Source organism: Gouania willdenowi, chromosome 5, assembly GCF_900634775.1.
Source record: "Gouania willdenowi chromosome 5, fGouWil2.1, whole genome shotgun sequence".
NCBI lineage: Eukaryota > Metazoa > Chordata > Actinopteri > Blenniiformes > Gobiesocidae > Gouania > Gouania willdenowi.
The window spans coordinates 1,297,602-1,325,181 of record NC_041048.1 but is presented as its reverse complement, the minus strand read 5'-3'; the positions used below and the strand labels follow the sequence as shown (position 1 = coordinate 1,325,181).

The following is a 27,580-nucleotide window of genomic DNA, read 5'->3' as shown; positions in this document are numbered from 1 at the left end:
AGCAAGCATGAGCGCTGTGAGGATCCTTCAAAATAAAAGGTCATCACATCTTAAAGGAAACTCACCAGGATTATTCACCGTTTCATCCTGACCTTCTTAACATTTTAGTTTGATTTAATCTACGTTTAATCACAGTTGTTCGACCTGGTTTTATTAATAGTAACACATTTTATTTAAAAGCACTTGAAGTGATGAAAACAAAGAAATATAATATACTGTACATTATGAATATTAATGATTGTTTTTTCCTCCTTTTGATGCAATTTTCACGGTATTCCTTTCAGCATTCAGCAGGTTTTATATATTATCACTAAGTGTTTTTCATTTTTGGTATATATAAAAAAATTAGGTTTTTTTTTAGTTTTTTTACAGTTTTATGTCATATTTATTACAAAATTTTTTATGTATTCATCATTTAATTTTTTTATTTAATTTTATATCTGGCATTTTATTTATTTATTCATTATCAATATCTTATATTTATCATTTTATGTATTTAATATTTGTATTGCATATTTAGCATTTAATTTGATTTATTTAATTTTTTAAATGTTTTTGTTATATTCATTATTTTATCTGTATGTTTTTTTTATTTATTTCATGTTCTATTAATCTTTTAATTGTATTTGTTTGATTTGTTGTTTGTAAAATGTATTCTTTATTTATTAAATGCTTAAATGAATCTTTTTTAATTAGATTTATTGTGTTATATGTATCATTGTATTATTATTTGATGTAATTATTAATTATATTAATGGATGACTGATGGCGTGTGTGATCAGATCCAGCAGCTGATCAACCTGGTGATGACCTGTAAGAAGAGCGCTGAGAAGGAGGTGAGGAAGGAGGAAGCAGACGCACTGAAGCTTCCCGGCAGGAAGAGGAAGCTGGAGCAGGAAATGGCGGCGAGGGCGCTCAAGTTCCTGAAGGCGTCGCAGGAGACGGAAAAGCAGGAGTGCATCCCAGGTGAAGCGATGCAGCACTGAAACTAAATCCAGTTCCTGAGTTTAGGAAGTGTTCTGTGTTCGTCTCCTAGGTGACCGTAAGCTGTGCCCCTCCCCTGTGTCATACTCGTCTGTGATTGGCTCTGCCGGCCTGAGGGACAGCGATCTGACGGCGGACGGGTCTGATCTCTGCGCCAAACTCCTCCACCTGCTGACAGGTGACCCCGCCCTCTGCACTCACACCCCCACTTCATTAGGCACATCTGCTCCATGATTGGCTGCTGCTAGATTAGAGGTGTGTCTAATGAAGTGACACAAATCTTGTGTTGCTTTTACTTTGTTTCAGATTTTGAAGAATAATTTATTGTTTATTTATTGATTTTATTATTTTATTATTTGATATTGTTTAATTTATTTTTATTTTCCAGCTGCTTTCATTCAACCATTTTTTAGGTGTAAAAATAACTATAATTTATTATTAATTCATCTATTGTTAGTTGGTTGCTCTAACTTTATTTATATCGTTTTTATTTAGTTGTGTATTTATTTATATTTCTTTTTGGTCTTATTTAATTATTTATTCATTTGTGTTTTTTCAGCTGCGTTACATTCTCTCATAATACAGTTATAGTTTTATTTTTTCCCTTATAACAACTAAAAATAAACTGCTTCATTTCACACGTGTTTCTCCACTTTGACACTTTAATTACTTTTGTGCATTTATTTATTACTATTTTTTATTTATTATACTTTCTCAGTGAGAGGAGTAAACCTGGAGTTGTAATAATTAGTCAGTATGTTTGTGAAACCTGGTAAACCTGATTGGTTGGTTGATAATAATCAGCTGTTTGTGTTGATTGACAGGTCTGAACCAGACCGCCAGTGGAGCGGCCAATCATAGCAACCGTGAAGCTCCGGAGGCGGAACCAAAGGAGTCCAGCCCTTTTGAAAGGCTGGCCACGAAACTGGGCCTGCCCACCCACTGTGACATCGATCTGAGGAAGCAGGAAGAGCTGGAGGTACGTCACTGCACGAACACCATAGGTAGGTAGAGGATAGGATAGGTAGGTATGTAGATACAGTTTATCATTGGTAGGTGGGAATAGGATAAGTATGTAGATATATGATTGATAACTATGTGTAGATATGATTAGTAGGTAGAAGATAGGTAGGTGTGTAGATACAGTAGATATATGATAGGTAGGTATTAAGGTAGGGTGGTATTATACAGTTCACGGTGATACCGGTGTAATTTTGGGGGATGGTATGAAATTTAAATATCACTATAACGTCTGGGTGAAACGCACATACGCAGTTCTGTTTTATGCAGCGAGGAGCATGGCGGCGGCGGCGACAAGCGAGGAGGAACTAAGGATCAGTTTGGAGCAAACGCCTGTAGAGAACTCACTAATGCAGTGCTCAGGATATGATGCCATTCAGAGCCCAAAGAGAGGGATTTACACATATGCTTAACGTGTTTGATCCACTACAAGCTGCCCCGCGAAAGTCGCCATGCCTAGTTTATATGAAGAAGTCAGCACTGAAGTTTTAAACGCTCTGTCTTGAGTGGACAGCGGACCCGTACATGAGCCTCACAATACACTAAAACAGTGGTTCCCCAACTTTTCACAGTCCCGTACCCCTTCAGACATTAAGGCCCAATCCCAATTCTCTTTTTGTACCCCTCTGCCTACCCCTTGCCCCACGCCTCCACATCTAAAACGAGGGCTAAGGCAAAGGGCTATGTCTTAGATTTGGGACACCCCTCTACGAAACTGAGCTTGTTGCTGTCGTGTAAATGTGCGTTCACACCAAACGCAACTCAATTTATCAGGGCAAAATTAAAGTGGTCAACTTCTTTAAAACCACAGTAACTACTGATCATTACACATTCTGAGTGAACTCATCCTTTAATATCTACGTAAGTTGATCATTTAAACCGTAGTTAGGACATAGGCTAGGTATGTATGTGGAGAAGTAAATAAAGTGTGTGTGTGTGTGTGCAGGAACAGACAGCTGGTAGTGTCAGTAGTCTAGAAGGCTTCAGTCCAGCTTCTCTCAGTGGAGACACCAACAGTCATGGAGGAGGAAAATTGTCGGGAAGAAAAATCCAGAGTTATGAATTGGATCACAAGGAACAGGTGGAGATTCCCTGGATCCTCATTCCCATCACAGGTGATTCCCTTTAACCTTCATCAGAACGTCTGGAACACACACACACACACACACATACAGACACACACACACACACACAGACACACACACACACACAGTGTAGATGGCTGCTGTTTATCAGCCTGAGATAACAAATACAGATACAGCTTTCTGACACATCATCGACCTTCATTTATTACAATTACTACTGAGGAACACCACTATAAACCAGTAGAACCAGTATAATCAGTTTGAACTGGTATAATCAGTATAATCAATCATTGTGAACCAGTAAAAACCAGTATTACCAGTATAAACTAGTATAAACCAGTATAAACTAGTATTACCAGTATAAACTAGTATTACCAGTATAAACTAGTATTACCAGTATAAACTAGTATTACCAGTATTACCAATATAAACCAGTATTACCAGTATAAACTAGTATTACCAGTATAAACTAGTATTACCAGTATAAACTAGTATTACCAATATAAACCAGTATTACCAGTATAAACCAGTATCACCAGTATAAACCAGTATCACCAGTATAAACCAGTATAACCAGTATAAACTAGTATTACTAGTATTACCAGTATAAACTAGTATTACCAATATAAACCAGTATTACCAGTATAAACTAGTATTACCAGTATAAACTAGTATTACCAATATAAACCAGTATTACCAGTATAAACCAGTATCACCAGTATAACCAGTATAAAGTAGTATTACCAGTATTACCAATATAAACCAGTGTTACCAGTATAAACTAGTATTACCAGTATAAACTAGTATTACCAATATAAACCAGTATTACCAGTATAAACTAGTATTACCAATATAAACCAGTATTACCAGTATAAACTAGTATTACCAGTATAAACTAGTATTACCAGTATTACCAATATAAACCAGTATTACCAGTATAAACTAGTATTGCCAGTATAAAATAGTATTGCCAGTATAAACTAGTATTACCAGTATTACCAGTATAAACCAGTATCACCAGTATAAACCAGTATAAACCAGTATTACCAGTATAAACTAGTATTACCACTATTACCAATATAAACCAGTATTACCAGTATAAACTAGTATTACCAGTATTACCAATATAAACCAGTATTACCAGTATAAACCAGTATCACCAGTATAAACCAGTATAACCAGTATAAACCAGTATTACCAATATAAACTAGTATTACCAGTATAAACCAGTAGTACCAGTGTAAACCAGTATTACCAGTATAAACCAGTATCACCAGTATAAACCAGTATTACCAGTATAAACTAGTATTACCACTATTACCAATATAAACCAGTATTACCAGTATAAACTAGTATTACCAGTATTACCAATATAAACCAGTATTACCAATATAAACTAGTATTACCAGTATAAACCAGTAGTACCAGTGTAAACCAGTATTACCAGTATAAACCAGTATCACCAGTATAAACCAGTATAAACCAGTATTACCAGTATAAACTAGTATTACCACTATTACCAATATAAACCAGTATTACCAGTATAAACTAGTATTACCAGTATTACCAGTATAAACCAGTATCACCAGTATAAACCAGTATAAACCAGTATTACCAGTATAAACTAGTATTACCACTATTACCAATATAAACCAGTATTACCAGTATAAACTAGTATTACCAGTATTACCAATATAAACCAGTATTACCAGTATAAACCAGTATCACCAGTATAAACCAGTATAACCAGTATAAACCAGTATTACCAATATAAACTAGTATTACCAGTATAAACCAGTACTACCAGTATAAACTAGTATTACCGGTATAAACCAGTATTACCAGTATAAACCAGTATAAACCAGTATAAACCAGTATTACCAGTATAAACCAGTATAAACCAGTATAAACCAGTATTACCAGTATAAACCAGTATTACCAGTATAAACCAGTAGTACCAGTATTACCAGTATAAACCAGTATTACCAGTATAAGCCAGTATAACCAGTATATCCACATGTTTAGTCTCTGGTACAGTAGCACTAACAGTCACTCACAGTGTGATCTTGCGTGTGCAGGTGTGGACTCAGAGCGTTACACCCGTAGAGACAGGAACCTCCCTCAGGACCCTCGCTTCCAACACATCGCCACGGCAACCACCAACGCCTCCACAACCAAACCTGTAGGGAGAAGCCCCGCCCCCTCTCCACCTCCTTCTCCCGACTCCAGCCCCGTGGTCTCCCCTGAGCCCAGTCCTCCTCCACCGCAGCAGCCCAGGACCTGGAGCCACATGCCCCACCCCCTCGTTAGCCACTCAGATCCTGCTAACGAGCAGCCGTTGGTCCACACGGTCTCAGAGGAGGTTCTAGGTGAGACACATCTGTTGATCTCAGACCAGATCCTCATGGGATCCTTTTAGATCTGTTCTTCTCCTCTGTTATAGACATATAAAAAAATAGATCTGCTCCTCTCCTCTGTTATAGACGTATAAAGAATAGATCTGCTCCTCTCCTCTGTTATAGACGTTTAAAGAATAGATCTGCTCCTCTCCTCTGTTATAGACGTATAAAGAATAGATTTGCTCCTCCATGCTGTTCTAGAAGTATACAGAATAGAAGTAAATGTACATTTGATACTGTATACAGCTTTGCGTCTTTAATTTTATGTGAATTAGCAGACTTTAGCATAGCTTAGCTTCAGGCTAACTCTGGTACTTTACATTAAATGATAAATAGTTGTGTGTTGTTGTCCTTCTGTAGGAGCGTCTGACGTCCAACATCTACACCAGGAGACGTTGGATTCCCCGTCCGTTCGTACGTTGGATGTTGTGGACTCAGAGCTAAAGGTTCCATCTCTGCCTGTAGACGTAGACTCAGGGAATGTTGACGTTCCACAGCAATCAGACAAGGAAGTGGTGGAGGAAGAGGAGGAAGTGACGAAGGAAGGGGAGGCCTGTGCTGCCCCCCCCAGCATTGACGTGGTTGTGGACAAACATCTGAGCAGCTTCAGCACAGAGATGCAGCGCCTCCTGCAGAAGGAGAACATCCTCTACTGCTTCCCTCAGTCTCCTCACTCTACATCTCATTCTGAGTCCTGCGCCCCCCCCCACTACGCCCCCCTGTCTCCATTCTCCCAGTATGTGTCCTTCTACAACCCGTGCCCCCCAGTCCAGGACTACATGAGCTCTTTGCACCACAGCATCTCCTCTATGTTGGCCCACTGGGATGGGACCGCCCCCCACGCTCCACCGCCCGCTGACGAGGCCCTGGCTAGCTCCGTTAGCGCCTTCGTAGCCAGCGTTCGAGCGGGAAACTCCAGCGTTGATGGAGAAGCGTGTCAGTGTGATGTCATTGCGTTGGGTACTCAAAGCTCTGCCCCCTTGAGGGAGGAACGTGCAAACACACCCGAGTGTCCGCCGTTGCCGTCTGTGGGGGTGGAAGGAGATGGGCCGGTTGACATCTCTCAAACATCAGCCGAGCCGGACTCACGCTTAGGCTCCGCCCCTCCGGCCACGGCTCTCAACTCCCTGATTCGCCAGCTGCAGCCAGAGGTTTTCAGCAACCTGATGGAGATCATGAAGGACGTGAAGAAGAACTCGATACATTTCTACCTGCACAGCATGGAGGTAGACCACCAGGATGAAGGACAAATCAAGGTCAGACCAGACTCTACAGCACACACACACACACACACACACACACACAGATACGTACACGTGACTAAAAACTCTGTTTGAAGTCTGTCAGAGGTGACGCGCTTTGAGCGTGGGCTCGTGCACGTGAGGTGTTCAGAACGAGCAGGGAGACGTGATTGGTTGGTTGCAGTTATTCCAGATTTACAGATGCTACAGATGATGGATTTTCTTCGTTCCTTTTTCAGAGAACATTAGATGTTAATTCAGGACATAAAGACAATTTCAACCAAAAACTTAAAAAATTTATCTGGAGAAAATTACCTACCCTAGCTTTAACCTGAACACATCATTTTTGATATTAATATCGGATTATTTTGATGATTGAAATGTATTGATTATTAAAAACAAGAGCAGAAAAGTTAACGTCTTGTTCATTTAAACTGAAGCGTTGGTTGGACTTTATTCAAATAAAATGTGAAAACATTTGACATTAAATGTTAACTTGTTTATGTTCATTAGTTTATAGACAATTGCATTATAATAAACATCAGTCATTTAATAAAGCTCACCTATGCTGTCCAGTAGCAGAGATTTATTTCACTCACTGTACACATTCTTATTTTGGATAAAAAGTCACAGAATTGTTAAAAAATAATCAGAAAATAACATGATCACCAGTCAGACCATAACACCAACCTCTCAACGTGTTAAAAACCAGTCTCAGGATAACATGACCACCTGTCAGCGTGTACCGCTGCCCGAAGGCTTCTGATTGGTCTGTTTTCATCACGTCTGTTTCAGGATCACCTGCTGAAACAAGGGAACGCAGAGCAGAGTCCCATGGATTTCCTGAAGCAAGAAACGTCCGACGCCAGACTGTTGGTCATCATCAAGAACGAAGACATAGCTGCGCATGTGCACAAGGTGTGTGTGTGTGTGTGTGTACGTGTGTGTGTACGTGATGATGTAAATGAAGAAAATGTAGCAACTTAACTTTATGTAAAATGAGAGAAGTTTGAAGTTGAATTAGAAACTAAGATGTCTCTGAGGAAGGTAGATGTTTATTTTTGATGAATCAAAGTCACTTCCTGTCCTGATGAAGGCTTGTAACCGACGCTGTCCTTAGATTCCGTGCCTGGTTTCTCTGAAGCGACATCCGTCCGTGGTGTTCATGGGCATCGACACGTTGGACGACATCAGGAACAACAGCTACAACGAGCTCTTTGTGTCCGGAGGCTGCGTCATGTCAGACGATCTCATCCTGAGCCCTGACGTCGTTTCTCACGGTGAGTCTGAGGCTACGGACTACGGCAAAGTACTAGATCTAAGTTTAGTGTTTCACATACATGCGTACATATAGAAGAAGGTAATTTATAGTTATTCACATGCAAATAACGCTACAGCACTGATTAAAAAGCCTGGAGTTTGATATATCATGTCATTGATTAATACCCAGAATCCTCTTGGTCTTCTGCTTCAGATCGACTCGCCATGTTGCTGATGTTCGTGGAGCGCCACAGTTCTCCAGAGAGCATATGGAAGTGGAAGATTCACTACAAGACCATGAAGAAGCTAAAGGAACAAGCCAGGTACTGAAGACAGAACAGCAGGTACAACCATTCCTCTGGGAACCTTTGTGTTCCACGTTTTACAGACGCTGAATGTTCTACTTCCTCTGAGACTGGTAAGGAACTCCATACAGAGACCACTCCATATGTTTGGTTAGCTTAGCACATAGCAACCACTGCCCACGATCATCACATCCAGCTGGTTTTTCTCCTGTGATGATTCTCGTACATTCAGATGTTTAATTTTAGTCTGAAAAGATTCACATCATGCCAACCGAGTGGTTTCTCTTGTGTGATGAAAGCCATTAGTTACCTTTGATGTTTCTCTGATGTTCCTCTGGTGTTCCTCAGGTTTAAAAGAGATGCAGCAAAGATCCTGGACGTGGTTGTTTCGTACCAGAAACGTCAGTTCCTGGAGGTGCTGCCGTACCATTGCTGTGACTCGAACAAGATCCTTTCCCCAGACCTGACGTGTGTGAAGGACCACCAGGCCCGCTACACTCAGTACAGACACACCATCCTCCTCACTGGTACGTTCACACTCTATACATCTATAGATATACACATATATCGATCTAGAGCTATATACAGTAGTTCCTCGCTATATCGCGGTTCACCATTCGTGGCCTCAGTGTTTCGCAGTTTTTTTTTTTACGGTGCAATTTTGGATGCGTTTTTTTACAGTGTATGAACGCGCATTGTGTTCTGCATCCTGATTGGCTAATGCTGCGTTCACCCATCAGCAACTCATCCAACTCAGTGAGTTTCACTGTCTGCTGTAGTGAGAAGCTGTGCTCCTTTTTCTCCTCTCATAAACCACCAGTGAAAAAAGCCGGTGTGATTAGCGGCTAATGCTATGCTAGCTCAGTGCTACTGAGAGATCTTTTACCTGCTACTACCACCTCCTCACTGATTCTCCTCCACACCTAATCCTTCCTAGTCCTGGTTATAAGGGGTGTGTCCTACAGCTCCAGGTGGTCACACACAGCTTCTACTCCATGGTTTAATGGATGAACAGACCAGTGTCTGTGTTGATGTGACGTCATCATCAACAAAGACTCTGAATGTGTTCAGCATCAATGTCTGATCACTAGCAGTGACTCTGTAGTGTTATATGTTTGAAAACAGGTTTATGTTTTAAAATCTATGAAGGTTTGAACTTTGAGAGTTTAAATAAGAGAGAAATGTTCATTCATGTTTGAGAAAAGTGTATAAAGTGTGTGGTGAGGGTTTTACAGCCTTAAAACATGTATAATAATAGCAAAAAAAAACTGATCGGCACAATGTCATCCATTGTATGAACACCACTGGCAACAGAGAAGCCCCTCCCCTTGCGCATCGCACGCATCTTTTACACTGGTGACAAGCGTCTGTATTCAATGAGCACAAGCATCCAACAACGCGCGAGGCATGATTTTGACGTTTGAAATGCGTTTGATGTGAACGTACCATAACGCGTTAACACGTCTGCAAGCACACATGAGGACATGACAATTGTACCCAGTCATAGAAAAATGTAGATCAGACGTGCAGATGCAGGGTACGTGTTCGATTACGCATTCGTTAAACTGGTGCGTATGAATTTAGAATGGGTCCCCCGTACACACACACTCATGTACATACACACACACACGTGTACACATACACACACAGTGAGTATAATGTGATGCGGTTCCTCTCAGAACAAGGTGTGGAGAACATGTCGTCGTTTACTGATGGAGGGATGGTGGTGTGTAGCTCTGAGCAGCTCCTCAGTGACTTCAGCAGACTGACAGGATACCAGGACGAGAGGAGGAGACAACATCTGGATGACCTGCTGCTGCCTGGAGGTACAGTAGGTGTGTGTGTACGTATGTGTGCGTGTGCGTATGTGTGCGTACGTGCGTGTGTGTGTGTGTACGTATGTGTGCGTGTGTGTGTGTGTGCGCGTACGTGTGCGTATGTGTGCGTACGTGCGTGTATGTGTGTGTGTGTGTGTGTGTTCTCACATAACAAGTGAATCTCCTCTGTTTTTGTTTCTCTCTCAGGTCTCGACGGGCGACCCACTCAGGACGAGTCGGCGGCGTCGTCGTCCGGATGTCCCTCCCTCCAAGAGCTGCCGCGCCCCCAGCCTGGCTCCGTCCCCCCTGCCCTGGACGCCCTGCAGCCCTCTGACTGTAAGATGCTGCAGATGGCCATTGCCCAGCTGAGGGCGGAGCGTCTGGAGCAGCTGAAGCTGCTGCAGGAGCAGAAGCGTCATCTAGAGGCTCAGTTGGAGCTGACCATCAGCCCTCCCCCAATGAGTCCGCAGCCCAGCCCCGACAGCACAGGCCGCTCCTCGCCCCCCATCCGGCCCGCCCCCCGGGTGGTGGCTGCCACACTGGACCTGAACCACTCCTCTCTGAACGAGGACAGGCCTCAGAGCGCTGTGGGGGCTCCAGGAGGGGCGGGTCTAACCACCGAAGGGGTGGAGTTGTTGGGTGAAGGGGCGGGGTCACAGCGTGAGCCCTGTCCCAGTAAAAAGACAGAGTCAGCGACTAACGGTCCCACAGACATGAGCGCTGACAGAAGTGATGTTTCTGTGTGCACTACCACATCTGCTCCTGTAGGGGGAGACAAACCCAGGTCAGTCATTGGTCGCAACTTGTATTCAAACCGCTTTTAAACGTCACTACATTCCTCAAATACAAAACAAGGAATTTTCAACTTTAATGTTTCTACTTTTCATAACACGTTTGTAATAAATAAACGTTAACTGCTCTTAAAAAGGAAACAAAATGGTTGGTAAATTCAAATTGAGCTTTAATTGAGCAAAAGTGTATTTTATCCGAATACTCGATTACTAAAACATTCAGCCGACTTTAAAGTAGTTTTTCATCCTCCGGTGAAGTGCGTTTGCAGTATTTAATACTGACAGGTTGAGCTTTAACATAAAACTCCCGTCCATAGAAACCAGTTATTCTCATTGTGTGGTTTGATGCGTTTGATCTGAAACGTTCCATCGTAATGTCTTTGCGACGCGTTTGAAGCGATCGGCTCTAAAAACCCAAAGTGACGGCGTGACGTTAATGGTTCTGGTTTTTACCTGAAACCAGTTTGACAATAACTAATCAAACACTCAGTGATTCAAATGACGGTAAATATAGTTTTTTTTTCTCCAACGCAGAGCCACGCCTCCAGGGCAAGAGCAGCCAATCACAGTGAAGACAGCCCCACTGGGCAAACCCCCGCTTCCCGTTACCGTGGTGACGGGAAGCGGGTTCACCGCGGCAACGCACCAGCAGGTCAACAACTGGTCTGGATGTATTCCGAGCCGACCGGCGGCTTCTCTCTTCCCCCACCTGCTTCAACAGCAGGGGCGGAGCCTCCTGGGGCCACGCCCTTACTGGCCCGCTAGAATAGCGCCCCCTGGAGGCGGCCCCGCGGTGTGGGGGCAGCACAGGCTGGACTCCTGCGCACCACTGATGTGGTTCCCCTTCCAGCACCCGTCAGCTCAGGGCAGGGCCCGGCCCTACGGAGCACCACGTGGGCGGGGCTTCAACGGGACGTGAATGGGCAGAAACTCTGTATGAACCCATAAAGCTTCACAGAGCAGCTGCTACAAAAACTGTTTTTCACACAACGACTTCCTCTGTGGACGACGGACTCTAAAGTTCCTTCTTTGGTTTGTCGGCCACGTGTTCGCGTTTAGCCTTTGATCATCAGCAGAAAAGGTTTTAACTTAATAAATGTTTTATTTTTTTTATACCTTTAACAGGTTTGTGTTTTTTGTTTTTCTAAATAAAGACTACTGCAGAAAACTGTGACTCGACTTTAATTATTCAAACAGCCATGAACCTTTGCTTCTAGTCGTTATTGCAAAAATAATCAGAAAACGTAAATGAAAGACTTTAAAAAGAACTTTACTAAGTTTTTACTCCTGCACTTTGTGCAGCGGAGAATCAGTTGAGATATTTATGGAAAACATTGGAGAAGAACGAACTCACTTTTTAAATCCACAAAAGAGAAAATCCTTTCGGCTGGGGTGTACGTGAACATTTTCATATGAAGCAAGAACGAGAAACAAACAAAATAATTCCCAAAAAGAAAGAAATTGTTTGGAAATATTTACAAAAGTTAATCCAGTAGATGCGAAATTCCTGAATCCCAAAAGGAGAGAAAGTTGTGATGTTTGGAGAAATAATCTTTCAGTGAAACTGTCAGGATGGGGTTTTATTTTGTAGGGCAGGCAGGAACTCTTGACTTACTTTAACTTAAGATATTGAATGCCACATTTTTACTTTGAATATTCAGTATGTAATTAGTACTGAAGTAAAATTAAAACTTTATTTATATAGCGCAAAATACAACAAAGTCATGTCAAAGCGCTGAACAAAATATAAAATCCATAGTAAGAAAGAAAAAACTCAAGATCCACATGAACAAACATTTAGCAACAGTGGGAAGAAAAAACTCCCTGTTTTTAATAGGAATAAAAATAGAACCAGGTTCAGCGGTGGAGAACATCTGGTTCCACTGGTTGGGGTTAGTGAACAGAAGGATAGACCATCAGAGTTGAGCCATGAACCATTGATCAGTTCATCCCAGAGTCTGAGCCAGGTCGAGTAACATTGAGCAACAATCACCACTCCCAGGTGTTTGTTCTCCTCCACAATGTCCACACTGACCCCCTGGATGGAGACAGGGCTGACAGTCCTCTGGTTCTCCTCAGGGCCACAATCAGCTCCTTAGTCTTTGTCACATTGAGCTGTAGATGTTCAGCTCACTCCATGTGATAAAGCTGTCTACAGCAGCCCTGTAAAACCTGCACTTATTGCTCAATGGCTTGTGTCAGCCTCCCTTTCAGCCCCTGGCAAGGGTGGAACTACAGTGGGTGCTGCGTAAAACTGCGTCTTTACTTGCCATCATCTTGGCAAAATGTGTCGGTGAGTTGCACGCATTGTCAGTCAGCCCATGAAGTGGCACCCAGATGGTACAGGTGTCACGTTTTGGCCGAACGCTGCTTTTATTTCTAAGGTGCTGTTCAGGTCAATTTGAATCAACCTATAAGGCTTGTACGATATGATCCCCCGTTGGGAGAAGATGGGGGGTAACGATACACCAGAATCACAGTTCCCCCCACTCCCCCCCCTTACCATTTTAAATAGGGAATTGGCTACCATGGACTCCTTCAGGTTCTTGGGATCCACAATCTCACAGGACCTGAAGTGGACCTCCCACATAGACTCAACCAGGAAAAAGGCACAGCAGAGGATGTACTTCCTGCGTCAGCTGAGGAAGTTCAACCTGCCCCAGGAGCTGCTGATAATGTTCTACACCTCCATCATTCAATCTGTTCTGTGCACCTCCATCACTGTCTGGTTTGGATCTTCAACCAAACTAGACAGACACAGACTACAAAGGATAGTCAGGACTGTAGAAAAGATCATTGGTGTTGATCTGCCCTCCATCCAAGACTTATACCTGTCCAGGGTCAGGAAACGGGCAGGTAGCATCACTGCAGACTCCTCCCACCCTGCACACAATCTGTTTAAACTCCTCCCCTCTGGCAGACGCTACAGATCACTGTACGCCAAAACAACCCGCCATAAAAACAGTTTCTTCCCCCAGGCTGTCACTGTGATCAACACTAAACAGTCAAAGAGTGTCAGACCTGTTTCTGTGAAAAAACCCTGGAACCAAACATAACAACCCTGGATCAATCTGACACTGAGAATGTTCATGTACATACCTTTAATTTAAATGTTCTACTGCACTACTTATCAATGCTCTACTGCACTATTTTCCTTTATTATTATTATATTTTATTATTATCTTTCTTTTCTATTATTTATTTATTTTTTTTTTCCTTCTTTTATCTTATTTTTTCCTTAATTTTTATTTTGTATTTGTTTATTTTTTTTATACTATTATTATTATTATTATTATTATCATCTTGTTATTTGCACATTCTAGTCTAACTACTGTTTATATTTATACTTATGTTTATACTTATTATCATCTCTTCTGTTTATTATTGATGTTTATTATTGAATGTTTCACTATTGGAGAGAGCACAGTTGACCGAGTCAAATTCCTCGTGTGTACAACATACACTTGGCCAATAAAGTTGATTCTGATTCTGATTCTGATTCTGATTCTGATATGTACCTCGGTTTTGTGGTCACGGTTTGGTTCATTTTCGGTACAGTATGGAACCAAATGCAAAACATGAATTTTCTTGTTATTTGAAACTTTAGTAAACCAACCATGTATTTAACATTATACAGAATATGAAAATAAAGTTAAAAAAAAAAAAAATACAATACTTGTAAAGTGCTGCCTACATTAAATATCATAGAAATAATCTCACAGCTTGTTAACATCTTTTAACAAACTAAAAGTACAGCACAGTGTATCATGTAGACCTTGGTTTAGAACTTCATATTTTTGGCCAGAAAAATGTACTTGTCCACATTGTTTACAGTAAGTGCAGATCTGCTGGTAGTTACACATGATAAACATAAATGTGCTTTATTCAAAATTTTAGTAAACCAACAATGTATTTAACATTATACACAATATGAAAATAAAGTTTTAAAAAAATACTATACTGTTGTAAAGTGCTGCCTAATAATAATAATATTCTCAAACAAAAAATACATAAAATGATAATGAATCTCCTCACATGTTAACAGCTTTCATCTGCTGATATAAAAACTCTGACAGTTGTTACAGTTTTGGTCAGATCTGAATTACTAGGCAGAGGCTGCTTAAATGCTGAGTCAGCTGTGTTTACACTGAGGACGTTTTCTTTCTCATTACAGTGATGTTCACACTCGGGTGGAGACGTTTCATGTGAGTTAACGTGTTCGTCGTGTTCCCAGAAACATACATGATCTCAGCTGAACAATGTGAGCACACTACCCTCGTTTTATCCACTGGTCGTTCTCCGTTGCAGTATTTCACCTGGAAGCCGAAGTGTTCCCAAGCAGGAGACTATAGCGAAAGGGGAGGGGCCTCCAGCTCTGGTTTCTTGCTAGCATTAACCATGATGTACACGGGCTGCACTTGTAGCTGCAGGCGGAAGTAAACACATGCAACTTCCGTTCTGTTACAGAAACTCACCCGTGCACAACCCTGTACCGAAACGGTCCAATACAAATACATGTACTGTTACACCCTTACTATTAACTCATAATACAGGCGAAAATGCATTACTCGTAGAGGCTCTGACTCCGAGTTCGCTTGCAGAAGTGGCATTCACGTGAGGATGTTTTCTTTTCAGGTGCTACAGGATCGTGGAACCACCAGTATCTACACTGGACAACGTTGTCCACCTTGCAAAGCGTAAAATGGTCCTAAACTTTAGACATTTTCTGTCTTTTTCACATTCCACCGGTGTCCACGTCTTCCGCCATTGCCAGAGAGAAAATGATGAGAGAATTTGCCTCAAAGCTTTTTTGTAATCGAATTATTTGAGTTACTCTAGGAATCGTTTCAGCCCTACCGCCTATAGACCCCTTAATGGTCCACGTCACGAGTGACGTCACAACTTTAGCTGGAGGCAAAAACAGGAAACGTTACAAGCTTTAGATGTTGTGTGTTTGGGTGCCAGAATAGGAGGAGTAACGTAAATTAAAGTTTTATAGGATTCCAGCGGACACGTGCTCAGAAAAAATGAAGACAATTGTGGTTTTGCCTCCAGGCTCAGAGGTTGACCGTTAACATGCAGAGCTTTCTGGGATGAGGTCCCTCCTGCAAGAGCAGCTTCCCCCAGAATGGATCCAACGCATGCCTGTTGATCACAAATCAGACTTTTGAACCAACACTAGAACTTTGATAGTCTGAGAAACTTTCTGACACAAACTGGTGTGACCAGCTGAGCTCCATCAGCTGACTCTGACTCACGTCCCAGGAATTAAACTCTCCTTTTAATCACAAGCAAGCAAGCAACCCAAAAAGGGAGCGGTTAAGCTCCGCCCCCTCACCTGGATCATTATGAGCAGACAAAGATTCAGCTTCAGACATCATTCATCGATAGAAAAGTCCAGCAGGGCTCCTCATGGGTGCGGTATTGCTAATAGTTCTTGCTGGTCTCTGAAGATCCACGACCTCCAGAGTCTCCGTGCACCACATCCTCCAGCAGTGCAGGTAAGCCTTAGTGTGTATTGTGAGTGCATGTCCAGCCATTACTTAATATCCAGAACAGGTACAGGTGTTACATCCAATGATCATGTCACTTTAACTACAATTATTATGAATATTATGATGCTTTGACTAGAGGATGGATACCCGACGGTACCGACGGGTCGGGTTCAGACAGATATAGAACTGGTGTCTGGAGACGGTGTGTATTCCTGCCAGCAGCAGCTGTAGCAGTGACAGTTGTTTGTTGATAAAAACAATGCTTTCCCTGAAAACAAACAAATGTGTCATTTGTATGAGGGAAAAATTGGGTTTTAACTTTTGGGTTGGGATTGAACGCAGACAAAAAAATGAGTCCTGATCCGTACTCAAACTGTGACACAGTTACGTATTTATTTTCCGTTCACATGACGGCATCGTTTGAATCTAAATGATTCCGGTTCCGATTTCTATTCCTTGTTTCAAATCCCAATCCTAACAATTCCCAATTCCAATTCGGACAGCAAATCATATCTGTGGTTGACGGTTGGCCCTGAATCCACATTGTGATTCAAGATATACTTGTTCTGCTCGTTATTGGAGAAGTTTGAGGAGGATTCTTGTCAGAACTTTACCTGTTACACTGAGTAACGATATGCCACAGTAGTTTTTGCCGTCCCCTCGTTCACCTTTATTCTTATACAGTGTAATCATTTTCTGCATCTTTGAAACCTTAAAGCACCATGTTTGAAGACCAGCAAGCACTTATAAGATGATGGAGGTGAACAGCTAAAGGTTCTATTTCAGCTTTTAGTAGTTCTGCAGGGATCTCATCACTTATGGCGCGTTCACACCAAACGCGTCAAAAGTGGCAGGTGTACATTCACAATTCACAATATATGGTGGATCGCTCTAGGGAGCGTCGGAGGTCCCGTTGTGCGTTCCGCACCTCCTGTGTGGCGCGTTTTGAAGCTTTTCGCACGGCAGATGCTGGAGTTGGGATTGTTAAACTTTTGGGATATATTGCGGCACATTGACCAATCAGGAGCATTCCCCAACCGGTGGCAGAAGGACAAGCTCTTCTGCTGGAATAAAGCGCCTGGAGTTGGGGTCCTGGTAGGAGATGCGAGCGCCGATGCCAGTCAGCAGGTCATCAAACTGCGCACGGAGAGACGGAAGTAGCGCTGAAAGCAACTCTCGTCCGAGCGCAGCTCTGGTGAATCCAGAAACTTTATTCTCCATTCAACCACACTTCGCTATAACCCTCTGACATCACAGTGCACACACACTGAGTCACACCAAAATACATCTGACCAGAAACACCGCCTTCTTAACACAATGTCCCACCACTTCACAGTCACTGGGTGAATTATGAACGTAACTGATTGCCATAATATCATCCATTGTATGAACGCCACCGGCAACAGAGAAGACCCTCCCCTTGACGCGCGTCCCGAGCATCTTCGACACTGGTAACAAGCGTCTGTATTCAATCAGCACAAGCGTCCAATAATGCGCGTGAGTCACGATTTTGATGTCCGAAACGTGTTTTGGTGTGAACGTACCATTAAAGCTGCCTGTCCTGGGTGAAGGCTCTTGATGATGTTGATGTTCTCTGCAGAGTCTGGAAGGTCATTAAGATGATGCTGAACACTAGAAACTGGTCTCTGAAGATTCGCTACCTCCAGAGTCCTTCTACTCCATAGAGCTCACTGCAGTGCTCAATCCATCTATCCACTTTTTGTCCTTTGTCCTCTATTATGGTTCCGTCTTTCTTCCTAAGAACACCAGCAGTTTGAGCAGATGTTCCTGTTGCTGTCTTCATTGCAAGAAACATATCTTTGATGTTTCATGTGAACACAGAGATTCCCAGTAATCCCAGACACACTGGCAGACAGTTTTCTGGCCAGTAGATCTTGTCAAGTGATACTCAACAAGGGTCTTCCTTGTTGGCCTCAATTTTACCCTCAGCAGAGCTTCCTGTTTCTGCTGGAGAGCTGGCTTAAGAACATCTTATGATTCCCGGTACCAGTCAGGATCTTCCCTTTTTCTACGGCCAAAGGTGTCCATCACAATTTGGTGGAAGGTGCTTTTCAGGCAGTTCCAATATGTTTCAGGATTCTGTACTTTCTCCACATCCCCAAGCTTTTCTTCTCATGTTTAGCAGAACTGCTGTTGAAGTTCAGGTAGTGTAACTTTATTTACGTCAATCTCCTTTGACTTTCTCAATTGGCAGTAATAAGGGTGTGGCGGTAGTCTCATGGATGAGACAACAAGGCTGTGATCGGTGTCACATTCAGTACTGTGGTATGTCCGTGCACACTGTACACGTGACCAGACAAGAACATTAGCTTCGATTAAGTAGAATTACCCTGAAGAAAATCCTGAATGTCTTTGTGTTTGTTTTCAGCTTCACTCTCAGACTAAATGGCTTCCAGATTAAAGGAGGACTTCTGCTGTTCCATCTGTACGAACATCTTCAGAGATCCTGTTCTTTTGTCCTGCAGCCACAGCTTCTGTAGAGACTGTTTGCAGACCTGGTGGAGAACGAATATAACACGTCAATGTCCATGTTGTAGGAAAAGGTCATCAAAGGAGGAACCACCCTGTAACCTGGCACTGAAGAACCTGTGTGAATCATTGCCCTTCTTAGAGGAAGAAGCTCAAAGATCTGCAGCGGCTGCTCAACAGCAGAAGAATAACATCCAGCAGATGTTGGAGCCCTTAAGGGAGCAGTTAGAGCTCTGTATTAAAGTTAAGAAGCAGTTTGATCTAACAGAAGAACATCTGAAGGTCCAGGTGGAACACACAGGGAGAAAGATCAGGGAGACCTTTGAGAGGCTTCATCAATTTCTAACAGAGGAAGAGAAGATCAGGATGGCTGCACTGATGGAGGAAGAAAAGAAGAAGAATGAGATGATGAAGAAGAAGAAGGAGGCTGTGAGTCGACAGATAACAGAACTTTCAGAGACTATCCGAGCCACTGAGGAGCAGCTGAGAGCTGAAGACCTTTCCTTCCTGCTCACCTCCAAAGCTGCAGAGGAAAGAGTCCAAAACTGTCCTCTGTTGGAGCCTCCACAGCTGCCATCAGGAGCTCTGATAGAGCAGCACAAACACCTGGGAAACCTGAGCTTCAACATCTGGAACAAGATGAAGGACCTGGTCTCCTACACGCCCATCGTCCTCGACCCAAACACTGCTAACCCAATCCTGATCCTGTCTGAAGATCTGACCAGTCTGAGACCAGGAGTGAAACAGAAGCTTCCAGATAATCCAGAGAGGTTTGATGAATATTTTTCTGTCCTGAGCTCTGAGGGCTTTAACTCAGGAACTCACAGCTGGGACGTCCAGGTTGGAGACAATAAACATTGGACAGTGGGTGTGATTCCAGAATCTACTCTAAGGAAGGGAAAGATTCACTCTGGATGTTGGGTTTTAAGTTTCTATAAAGGTAAATACTCAGCATGGACCTCATTAGATTTGTTAACTAATCTCTTTTTCCAGAAGAAGCTCCAGAGGATCAGAGTGAATCTGGACTGGACCAGAGGGACGCTGTCCTTCTCTGATCCTGATACGAACACACACATACACACCTTTACACACACTTTCACTGACACGTTGATTCCTTATTTTTGGTCCTATGATCCTCTGAAGATTTTACCTTTGAAGGTGTCAGTGAGAACAGAGAACAGTTAAACACAGACATGAAGATGAGTCAGCACATTTTAATCAACTCGTGTGTGTGTGTGTGTGTGTGTGTGTGTTTCTACTTCTACACATTCCTGAGCTGCTCTGTGACTCTCTCCACCCGAGCACATCGTAACGCAAATCACTTGTTCTGTTAAAAACCAAGTCAGGACATTTGAATCTACGTGAGTTTTACAATATTTTCCAATAACAAAAAAATAGATGCGATTAATTGCTTATCTTGGTGATTTATTGATCATTGAGCTGAAATCAATAAGGGTTCTATTCTCCTATGCGCGCAAGTCCAAAAAGTCACACAGTGGTGCTGTTTCTGGCTGTATGCTATTCTCCTCCTGTACTTAAGTCAGTCACTACACGCCTTCATCACAGTTACACACTGTGGGTGGAGCAGCACTGAAATGTGGGCGTTTCCATTCAAATCTGGCTTTACGCACATTCTTCAGTGTGCGTAAGTCCTTTTCCTCTTACGTTCTTCTAACCCTGGAATAAGTGCAGCGCCCCCATAAGGTGAAACATTATATTACACTAGAAATATGGACTTAGTTACATTTGAAGCCACACACACTCGTGCGTCACACAGCAGCAGCTGTGATCACTCAGCTGCTGCTGTGTGATTAATTAAAAGTGTGACAGACACAGACTTCTGTCCACGTTGGTCACAGTGATTCAACTATTTTCATACTATGTCCAACGTACAGTCACAGTTTGATCCACTACAGAGTGAAACATGCTGTCATATGCAGATGAGGATGGAACACAAACTGTTCCCACACATATTTTAATGAGGCTCAGGTCACTTTAAACTATTTATATTTAAAACTGTGTATTATAGAAGTTAATAGTTCTGTTTCACTGTAAACATCTCTCTGTATTAAAGCAGGACGATCTGTGGACGAGTTATTACATCATATCTACATCATCTAACTCTGTCACGCTTTACAGTGATGATGATGATGATGATGATGATGATCAAGGAGAGAGATTTTACCTGTGACTCAGTCACACTGCAATAATCTGATCAAATCAATCTGTTACATTGTTTATCAATGAAGGCGTTTCAAATTAAAAGTGAACTTTATCATTTTCACAGATTTCAATAACATTTACAAGTGTTGGAAAAACTCTATGTTCAGTGATTTCTAGACAGCCCAAAAAAATGACATCATCGCCTCCTTTCCTTCAGCCCGCCTTCATTCACACATGTGCTTTTGTTCTACCTTACGCGTGGTGGGCGTGTCAGCAGCCTGGGCCGGAGAATGCACATAGAAGAGAAGCATGTAACTGCAGGCGTGCAAAAAAGTGCTTAAGTCCAGACGGGAGAATAAAACCCTAAGCGAACATTCAGATTTACTAAAATTATGTTTTTGTACAAAGACAATAAAAATATTTCAGGTTTTATTTAAAAGAAAATGTTTTGAAATATTCTTCACAGACAAATATCAAATCAAATAAACTTTATTCATGGCAGCTTTTTTCCCCTGTTTTTAGAGGGTGTTTTAATATTCAGATTATCTTTTTTGTATTTACGTTTTAACGTCTGTTTCCTTTTTAATTGCAGATTTTAACCTGCTACTGGTTTGTTTAGAGTTCGTTTTTAGGGTTTCATTTTGGTTGAATCTGAGTTTATTTGGTATCTTTTTGTAGATTTTAGCTCTGCACCAGTAATGTGTTTAGTCTTTAGATTTGTTTCCCTTGGGAGGGGCTTGGTCCATATTTCTGTTTTGCATGTTTTTGTTATTTAATGTGTGTTTGTGGGTAGCACTTTCTGTTCTGTTTGCGATGGGGCTACCCGTTCTGTTCTAATATTTATCTTTTTTCAGATTTCGTTTGGTCCAATGTTTTAATTGAATTTGTATTTTCAATATTGGCCATTTTATTTAAAATAAATATCTTAACCTTTTATGCTTACTCCTGGTCTTAATAAACTTTTAATTTCATCTTTTAAAAGCACTGTCTCTGCCTATTTTTACAAACTTATCTGTGTGTCCTTTGGTTTTATTATTGCCAGTTATTTTGGTTATTGTTTATCTTTAACTTCAGTACCTCAAGTCACACATTAAAATATGTAATGTTTGCAGATGACACTCATTTATTTTATTCTGTAACTTAAAGCACACACCTTCACTTTAGCGCTTTTTTACGCGCCTGCAGTTACGCTCCTCTTTCCTGCTCATATTCTCCAATCCAGTCAGTCAGTGAATGAAGGCGGTCTGAAGCAAAGGAGGCGGGGCCATGATGTCATTATTTTTGGGGCTGTCTAGAAATCACAGAACATGGAGTTTTTCCAACACTTGTAAATGTCATAGAAATGTGTGAAAATGATAAAGCGCTCTTTTAATTTGAAACGCATTCATCTATAAACAATGGTTAATTTGATCAGATTATTGATCTGATTACTGCAGGGTGAGGATTGGACACATTTTTCTGTCTGAGCCACAGTTAAAATCTCTTTTTTTCTCTCATATTAACGCCAGATTAATGTTTGTTTGTGTGGAAAGTCTGATTTTATTAACTTCTTACATTCCTGCGTCATCATCATCATCTGTCATCAATGTTTCACTTGTTATTTACTCTTGTAGAGGATCAAACTGTAGCTTTAGGTTATACATAGTGTTAATATAATGGACATCAGTCTGACATCTGTCAGAGTTTCACTTTAACTAGCAGCAGCAGGAGCTGACGTGCACATTCGGCGTCGCTGCTCTCGCCCCTACCTGAAGAGGGAGTGGACGATACGGGGAAAATAGAATGAAATGTAACACATTTTGTTTTGTCTAGAACTGGTACGTGTGAACATATTAGAAATGCTGATGGTCAGTCCTTTGACGTGTCACTATTCTGCTCTTACTACTACTCACTTAAAGCTGATTTCTAGCTAAACAGGTTCCTTCATAAACATTCAGGAGTTAGAAAGTACGTTTAAGATGTTTACTGTGAGAAGCACTTTGAAACTACAACACACAAATAAAATACAATGTTACATGTAGTATTTGTAATGCATTTTGACTCTTTCTTTCACATAACAAACACTGAGTCATTACTTATTATACACAACACAAGTACACATTAATAAACAAATCATCATGGATTAACCACTACAGATATCTAGCGATTAGCTCAATGCTAACTTAACATGGAAAACGCCATTGACCAGCTAACGCATTAGCATCACTCTTGTTTTTTTTTTACTATGAACGTTTTTAGCAGACCATCTCAGGTAAGTTTAACATAAATTGTAAGCATTACTTACAGACATATGCTCTTTAGGGTTCAGTAAAGAAAAAATAAAAACAACTGCTTGCTTCAAGGCCTGCTTCTTTTGAAAATGAAACTACGGCAAGTCTACATGGACAAACAGCAGTCAGTCAAACTTACATAACACTGTTAAAAGCGCAGCACACTCCCCACCTGTATAATGTACTATGTCCCTTTGAGTAGCAGCACTATGTGTTGAATACACCTTGGGGGAGTCACCTTTAACAACTCTCACTTCAACTTGTCTTGGCAAAGAAAGGTATTTACTACAAGTCCTGTAGCCCATTCATTCTGTTTGGCCTTTATAAGTTCAACATCTCCAGTTTGTAGGCTAGGTTGGTCTGCTTGCCATTTCCTGGCTGGAGTGTTGTCAGGTATTCTTGACGCCATCGTCCCCAGAATAAATCGCCAAGGCCTTGAACTTGCTTCCACTGACAGCGGTAGATATCTTCAAGGTCAAAGTCTCCTGAAGGTGATACACCGTCAACCTTCTGCCTTAAAAGCATAGCAGAAGTGAGTATGGTGGGCATGTCTTGATCTGCTGACCCAGGAACTATTTATTATGGCAGTGACCGCTGCTATCAGCGTGACAAGAACATTGTGCAACAGACGAGGGGAATGCACTAGTGATCGAGCAATTTTTGCATGTTTTACATGTATCGGCATCGGCCGATGCGCGCTGCTGCGTTCGCTGATCCACTTTATATACAGAGCGACTGCTACAGGCTGCTTCGTGTTGCTGGAGACAGAGAGTGCAGAGTCTGTTGATTCACGTGATGTCACTCACATTACTGCATCGCGACAAAGCGAGAGTGCTAAATTCAGATGGAGGGCAGGAAGTGAAGCTTGAGAATGTGACTACTGAAATCATCACAATGCCCATGTTTTGTGTAGTTTACGGCTGCTCCAATCGTCCTCATCGAGAACAGGAAAATAGATTTTATAGAATACCGAAAATAGTCGTTCACAAAGGTGAGAAATGTAAAAGTCTCACAGAACAACGCCGTAAACAGTGGATTTTAAACCTACGTCTGTGGTGAGAAGGAGCAGAGTCTGCTCATGCCTGTGTCTGTAGCGACCACTTGGTCAGAGGTATGTTAGCTTAGCGAGCTAACTTTGTTTTTGTGGCTGTTTATATAGCATTAGGTTGTCGTTAAATGCTCATTTACTATTATTGACCTTTCTTTCACCCCTGCTGCACACTGTGCACATAAAGCTGAACACCCTAATGCTAAAGCTACATGTCATAAAGTAATATTTATATATGTATGTGACAAACAAACCTCATGTATCATTGACTGTCAGGCTAACGTCGTCGTTAAGATGTTTATCATGTTTGTTTAAATTATAGTCGTTACTGCTGAGGAGGTTGTAGACACACCCGTCTCCGTACTATACGCTGTTTGGTGTAGTAGGATCATGTTTAAATGATGGTATTTTATTTATCTATTTGAGGTGGGGTAAACTTTGAGAAACACTTTATTACTTGTTTGAATATTTATTCTTTTTAATGATGATATAGTTTGTTGCTTAATGCACATCTGACATCACGTTATTTTCCTCCATTAAGTTATGTTCTGGGATTGTGTTGGAATGGACTATTATTCATTGTTTCTTTTTGTGTTTAATATTGTAATTATATATATTTATATCTAATAATCCTGTTAATAAAATATATCTTCAGTCAGACCAACTTTAGTCAAAGCTTTTTTCAGAAAAAGGACGAACACTTCTTTTATAATATTTCATGAGATCTCACTTTATTTTTTACTTGTTCTACATCCTGTTTTTATTATTTGTTAAATATTTATTACTTGGTGTCGTTCTACCTCATCTTTGTTCATTTCAATAAATGTTCCTTTTTTTAAATATTTGAGACTTGTACCGGTTGTTATAATCTTTGTGTAATTTCTATGATGTAAATTGAAGGAGCAAAAGTAGCATCGGTTCCAAATATCGGCTCAAAAAATCTGCAGTCCGTATCGGCCGCATGTGGCCCCCGGGCCGCCAGTTGCCTACAGTATGTCTGATGTAGAGCTTTGTATGCTAACAGGACGATTTAAAACTATTCTAGATTTTACAGGAAGCCACTAGTGTAGAAATATGCTCTCTCCTGCTTGTACCTGATACTAATAATATACATAATATATAATAAATGAATAATAATCTGTATTATTACTGTGGCTACAATAATCTAGTCTAGATGTAACACATGCATGGATTAGTTTTTCAGCATCACTCTGGGTATTTCTGATTTTAGAGATATTACGGAGGTAGAAGAAGGCTGTCCTTGTGATTTATTTAATATGAGAATTAAAAGATAAGTCAGTATCAAAGATAACGATGAGATGAGACTTTCTGTCCAATGTGGATGATTTAAAGGTTTCCCAGACTTTGGTAGAAGAATAATTAGAGTTTGGTTCAGGGACTCCAGGAGGAAGTCTTCATCAAAGGTTTTATTTAACATTTCTAAAAGTGGTGTCAATAGATTATGTTTAAATGTATATATACAGTGGAATACCATCAGGTCCTGCCTTGTGCTATTTCTTCTTTATTTATTTCTAAATCTAGCTTTTCTTGAAGTTCATTTGGAATAACTTTCATATTAAATCTGTCCAAGGTTACTTTCACATCAATAGTGTTGTTATTGTCTTGGGCGTGATATAAAGCAGTGGTTCCCACAGTCGCGTACCCCTTCAGACCTTTAACCATGTACCCCCTACTACTGCACACTTAATCAATCAATCTTTATTTGTCCACATGGATTTTAATATCCATGTGGACAAAGATAGTGATAGCCTGAGCTCAGCCTTTATGTCCCTAATAGACTCAGTTGGCTTTTTTCAAACTATTAATGAAGCTACTCATCGTTTAAATCATACTCTTGATCTTGTTCTAACATATGGCCTTGATATTAATGAACTAAAAGTCTACCCTGAAAATCCTCTGCTATCAGATCACTTTTTAATATCTTTTAACATTATCCTAGAGGATCTCTCACTGTGCAATAAAATAGTTACAAGTAGAAATCTGTCCAACAGTGCTGTGGCTAAATTTAAAGAGGCCATTCCTGCTGCCTTAAACTCAGTGCACCATCCAATAAATAACTAGGATATTAATTATAACCCCTCTCAACTGGATCTGCTTGTCGATAGCTCTGCTAGTCTACTAAAATCCACCTTGGACTCAATTGCCCCATTGAGGGAAAAAACTATTAAACGTCAGAGGAAAGCTCCGTGGTTTAGCTCTGAAACTCACACACTCAAACAAACAACCCGTAAATTAGAGAGAATGTGGCGCTCCAAAAAAACAGAGGAGTCACGAATACTTTGGCAAGAAAGCCATAGTAAATACATGACAGCCTTACGACATAGTCGATCTACATACTACTCCTCACTAATTGAAGAAAATAAAAATAATCCGAGGTACCTTTTCAGCACTGTAGCCAGGCTAACACAAAGTCAGAGCTCTATTGAGCCCATGATTCCTCTAGCCCTCAGCTGTGAGGACTTTATGACATTTTTTAACCATAAAATTCACAAGATTAGAGATAAAATTAGCCACTCCCTGCCTTCACCTGGGCCTGCTGTACCATTAAATGTAAATAGGCCTAACCTAAACTGTTTCACACATATAGGACTTCAGGAACTTAACTCTATTATTTCATCCTCCAAACCATCGACCTGCCTTTCAGATCCGATCCCAACTAAGCTGTTTAAAGAAGTTATTCCCCTAGTCTGCCCATCTTTGTTGGAGACAATAAATATATCCCTATCAATAGGCTACGTGCCACAGTCCTTTAAAGTAGCTGTAATCAAACCCCTTCTCAAAAAACCTACTCTTGATTCCAGCACTTTAGCAAACTACAGGCCTATATCTAATCTTCCTTTTATTTCAAAGATTCTTGAGAAAGTTGTGGCAGCTCAGCTCTGTGAATTTCTTCAAAACAACTTAAATAACAATGATGTCATCAGTGATTCTCAAACTTTTTGGCTCGAGTTCCTTTTCCTCTAACTTTTGTCCTTTTGTCTGATTCAACACTTTACTCAGTAAAACATCTTAATTACAAAGATCACTGAGTCTATGTGAGAACAGGACACATGTAATGAGATTACTCACCACTAGAGGGCAGTCTAACACGTGTAGAGAGGACTGATATATTTACTCAAGTAGAAGTAAGTCACACATAAAATACTCAAATACAAGTAAAAAGTAACTCAATTAAAGAGTACTCAAAGGAA

The 27,580-nt window shown here is 41.1% G+C and overlaps 2 protein-coding genes across 4 annotated transcripts in view; both read left to right on the top strand.

The window, feature by feature from the left end:
• tasora (transcription activation suppressor a) overlaps window positions 1–12,070 on the top strand; it is a 30,108-nt gene extending 18,038 nt beyond the window's left edge. The window contains exons 16-28 of one of the 2 annotated variants that reach the window (XM_028447902.1): window positions 783–966; window positions 1,037–1,162; window positions 1,809–1,963; window positions 2,951–3,119; window positions 5,168–5,458; window positions 5,849–6,744; window positions 7,525–7,647; window positions 7,850–8,009; window positions 8,204–8,312; window positions 8,643–8,821; window positions 9,974–10,120; window positions 10,319–10,895; window positions 11,437–12,070. In XM_028447902.1, the coding sequence (XP_028303703.1) occupies window positions 783–966; window positions 1,037–1,162; window positions 1,809–1,963; window positions 2,951–3,119; window positions 5,168–5,458; window positions 5,849–6,744; window positions 7,525–7,647; window positions 7,850–8,009; window positions 8,204–8,312; window positions 8,643–8,821; window positions 9,974–10,120; window positions 10,319–10,895; window positions 11,437–11,821 (3,501 nt within the window). In that variant the 3' untranslated portion in view covers window positions 11,822–12,070. Of the gene's footprint in view, window positions 1–782; window positions 967–1,036; window positions 1,163–1,808; window positions 1,964–2,950; window positions 3,120–5,167; window positions 5,459–5,848; window positions 6,745–7,524; window positions 7,648–7,849; window positions 8,010–8,203; window positions 8,313–8,642; window positions 8,822–9,973; window positions 10,130–10,318; window positions 10,896–11,436 lie in introns of both variants that reach the window. The other variant, XM_028447901.1, reaches the window with a different exon arrangement.
• Window positions 12,071–16,281: 4,211 nt separating this feature from the next.
• Window positions 16,282–20,518, top strand: LOC114464009 (tripartite motif-containing protein 35-like). 2 transcript variants are annotated; one of them, XM_028448034.1, is made up of 3 exons: window positions 16,282–16,403; window positions 18,787–19,827; window positions 19,881–20,074. In XM_028448034.1, exons 2-3 carry the CDS (start codon window positions 18,804–18,806, stop codon window positions 19,940–19,942), a joined length of 1,086 nt encoding a protein of 361 aa, XP_028303835.1. In that variant the 5' UTR covers window positions 16,282–16,403; window positions 18,787–18,803; the 3' UTR covers window positions 19,943–20,074. The 2 variants fall into 2 exon arrangements, with proteins under 2 accessions (XP_028303835.1, XP_028303833.1); XM_028448032.1 differs by having other exon boundaries at window positions 18,787–20,518.
• Window positions 20,519–27,580: the final 7,062 nt, after the last annotated feature.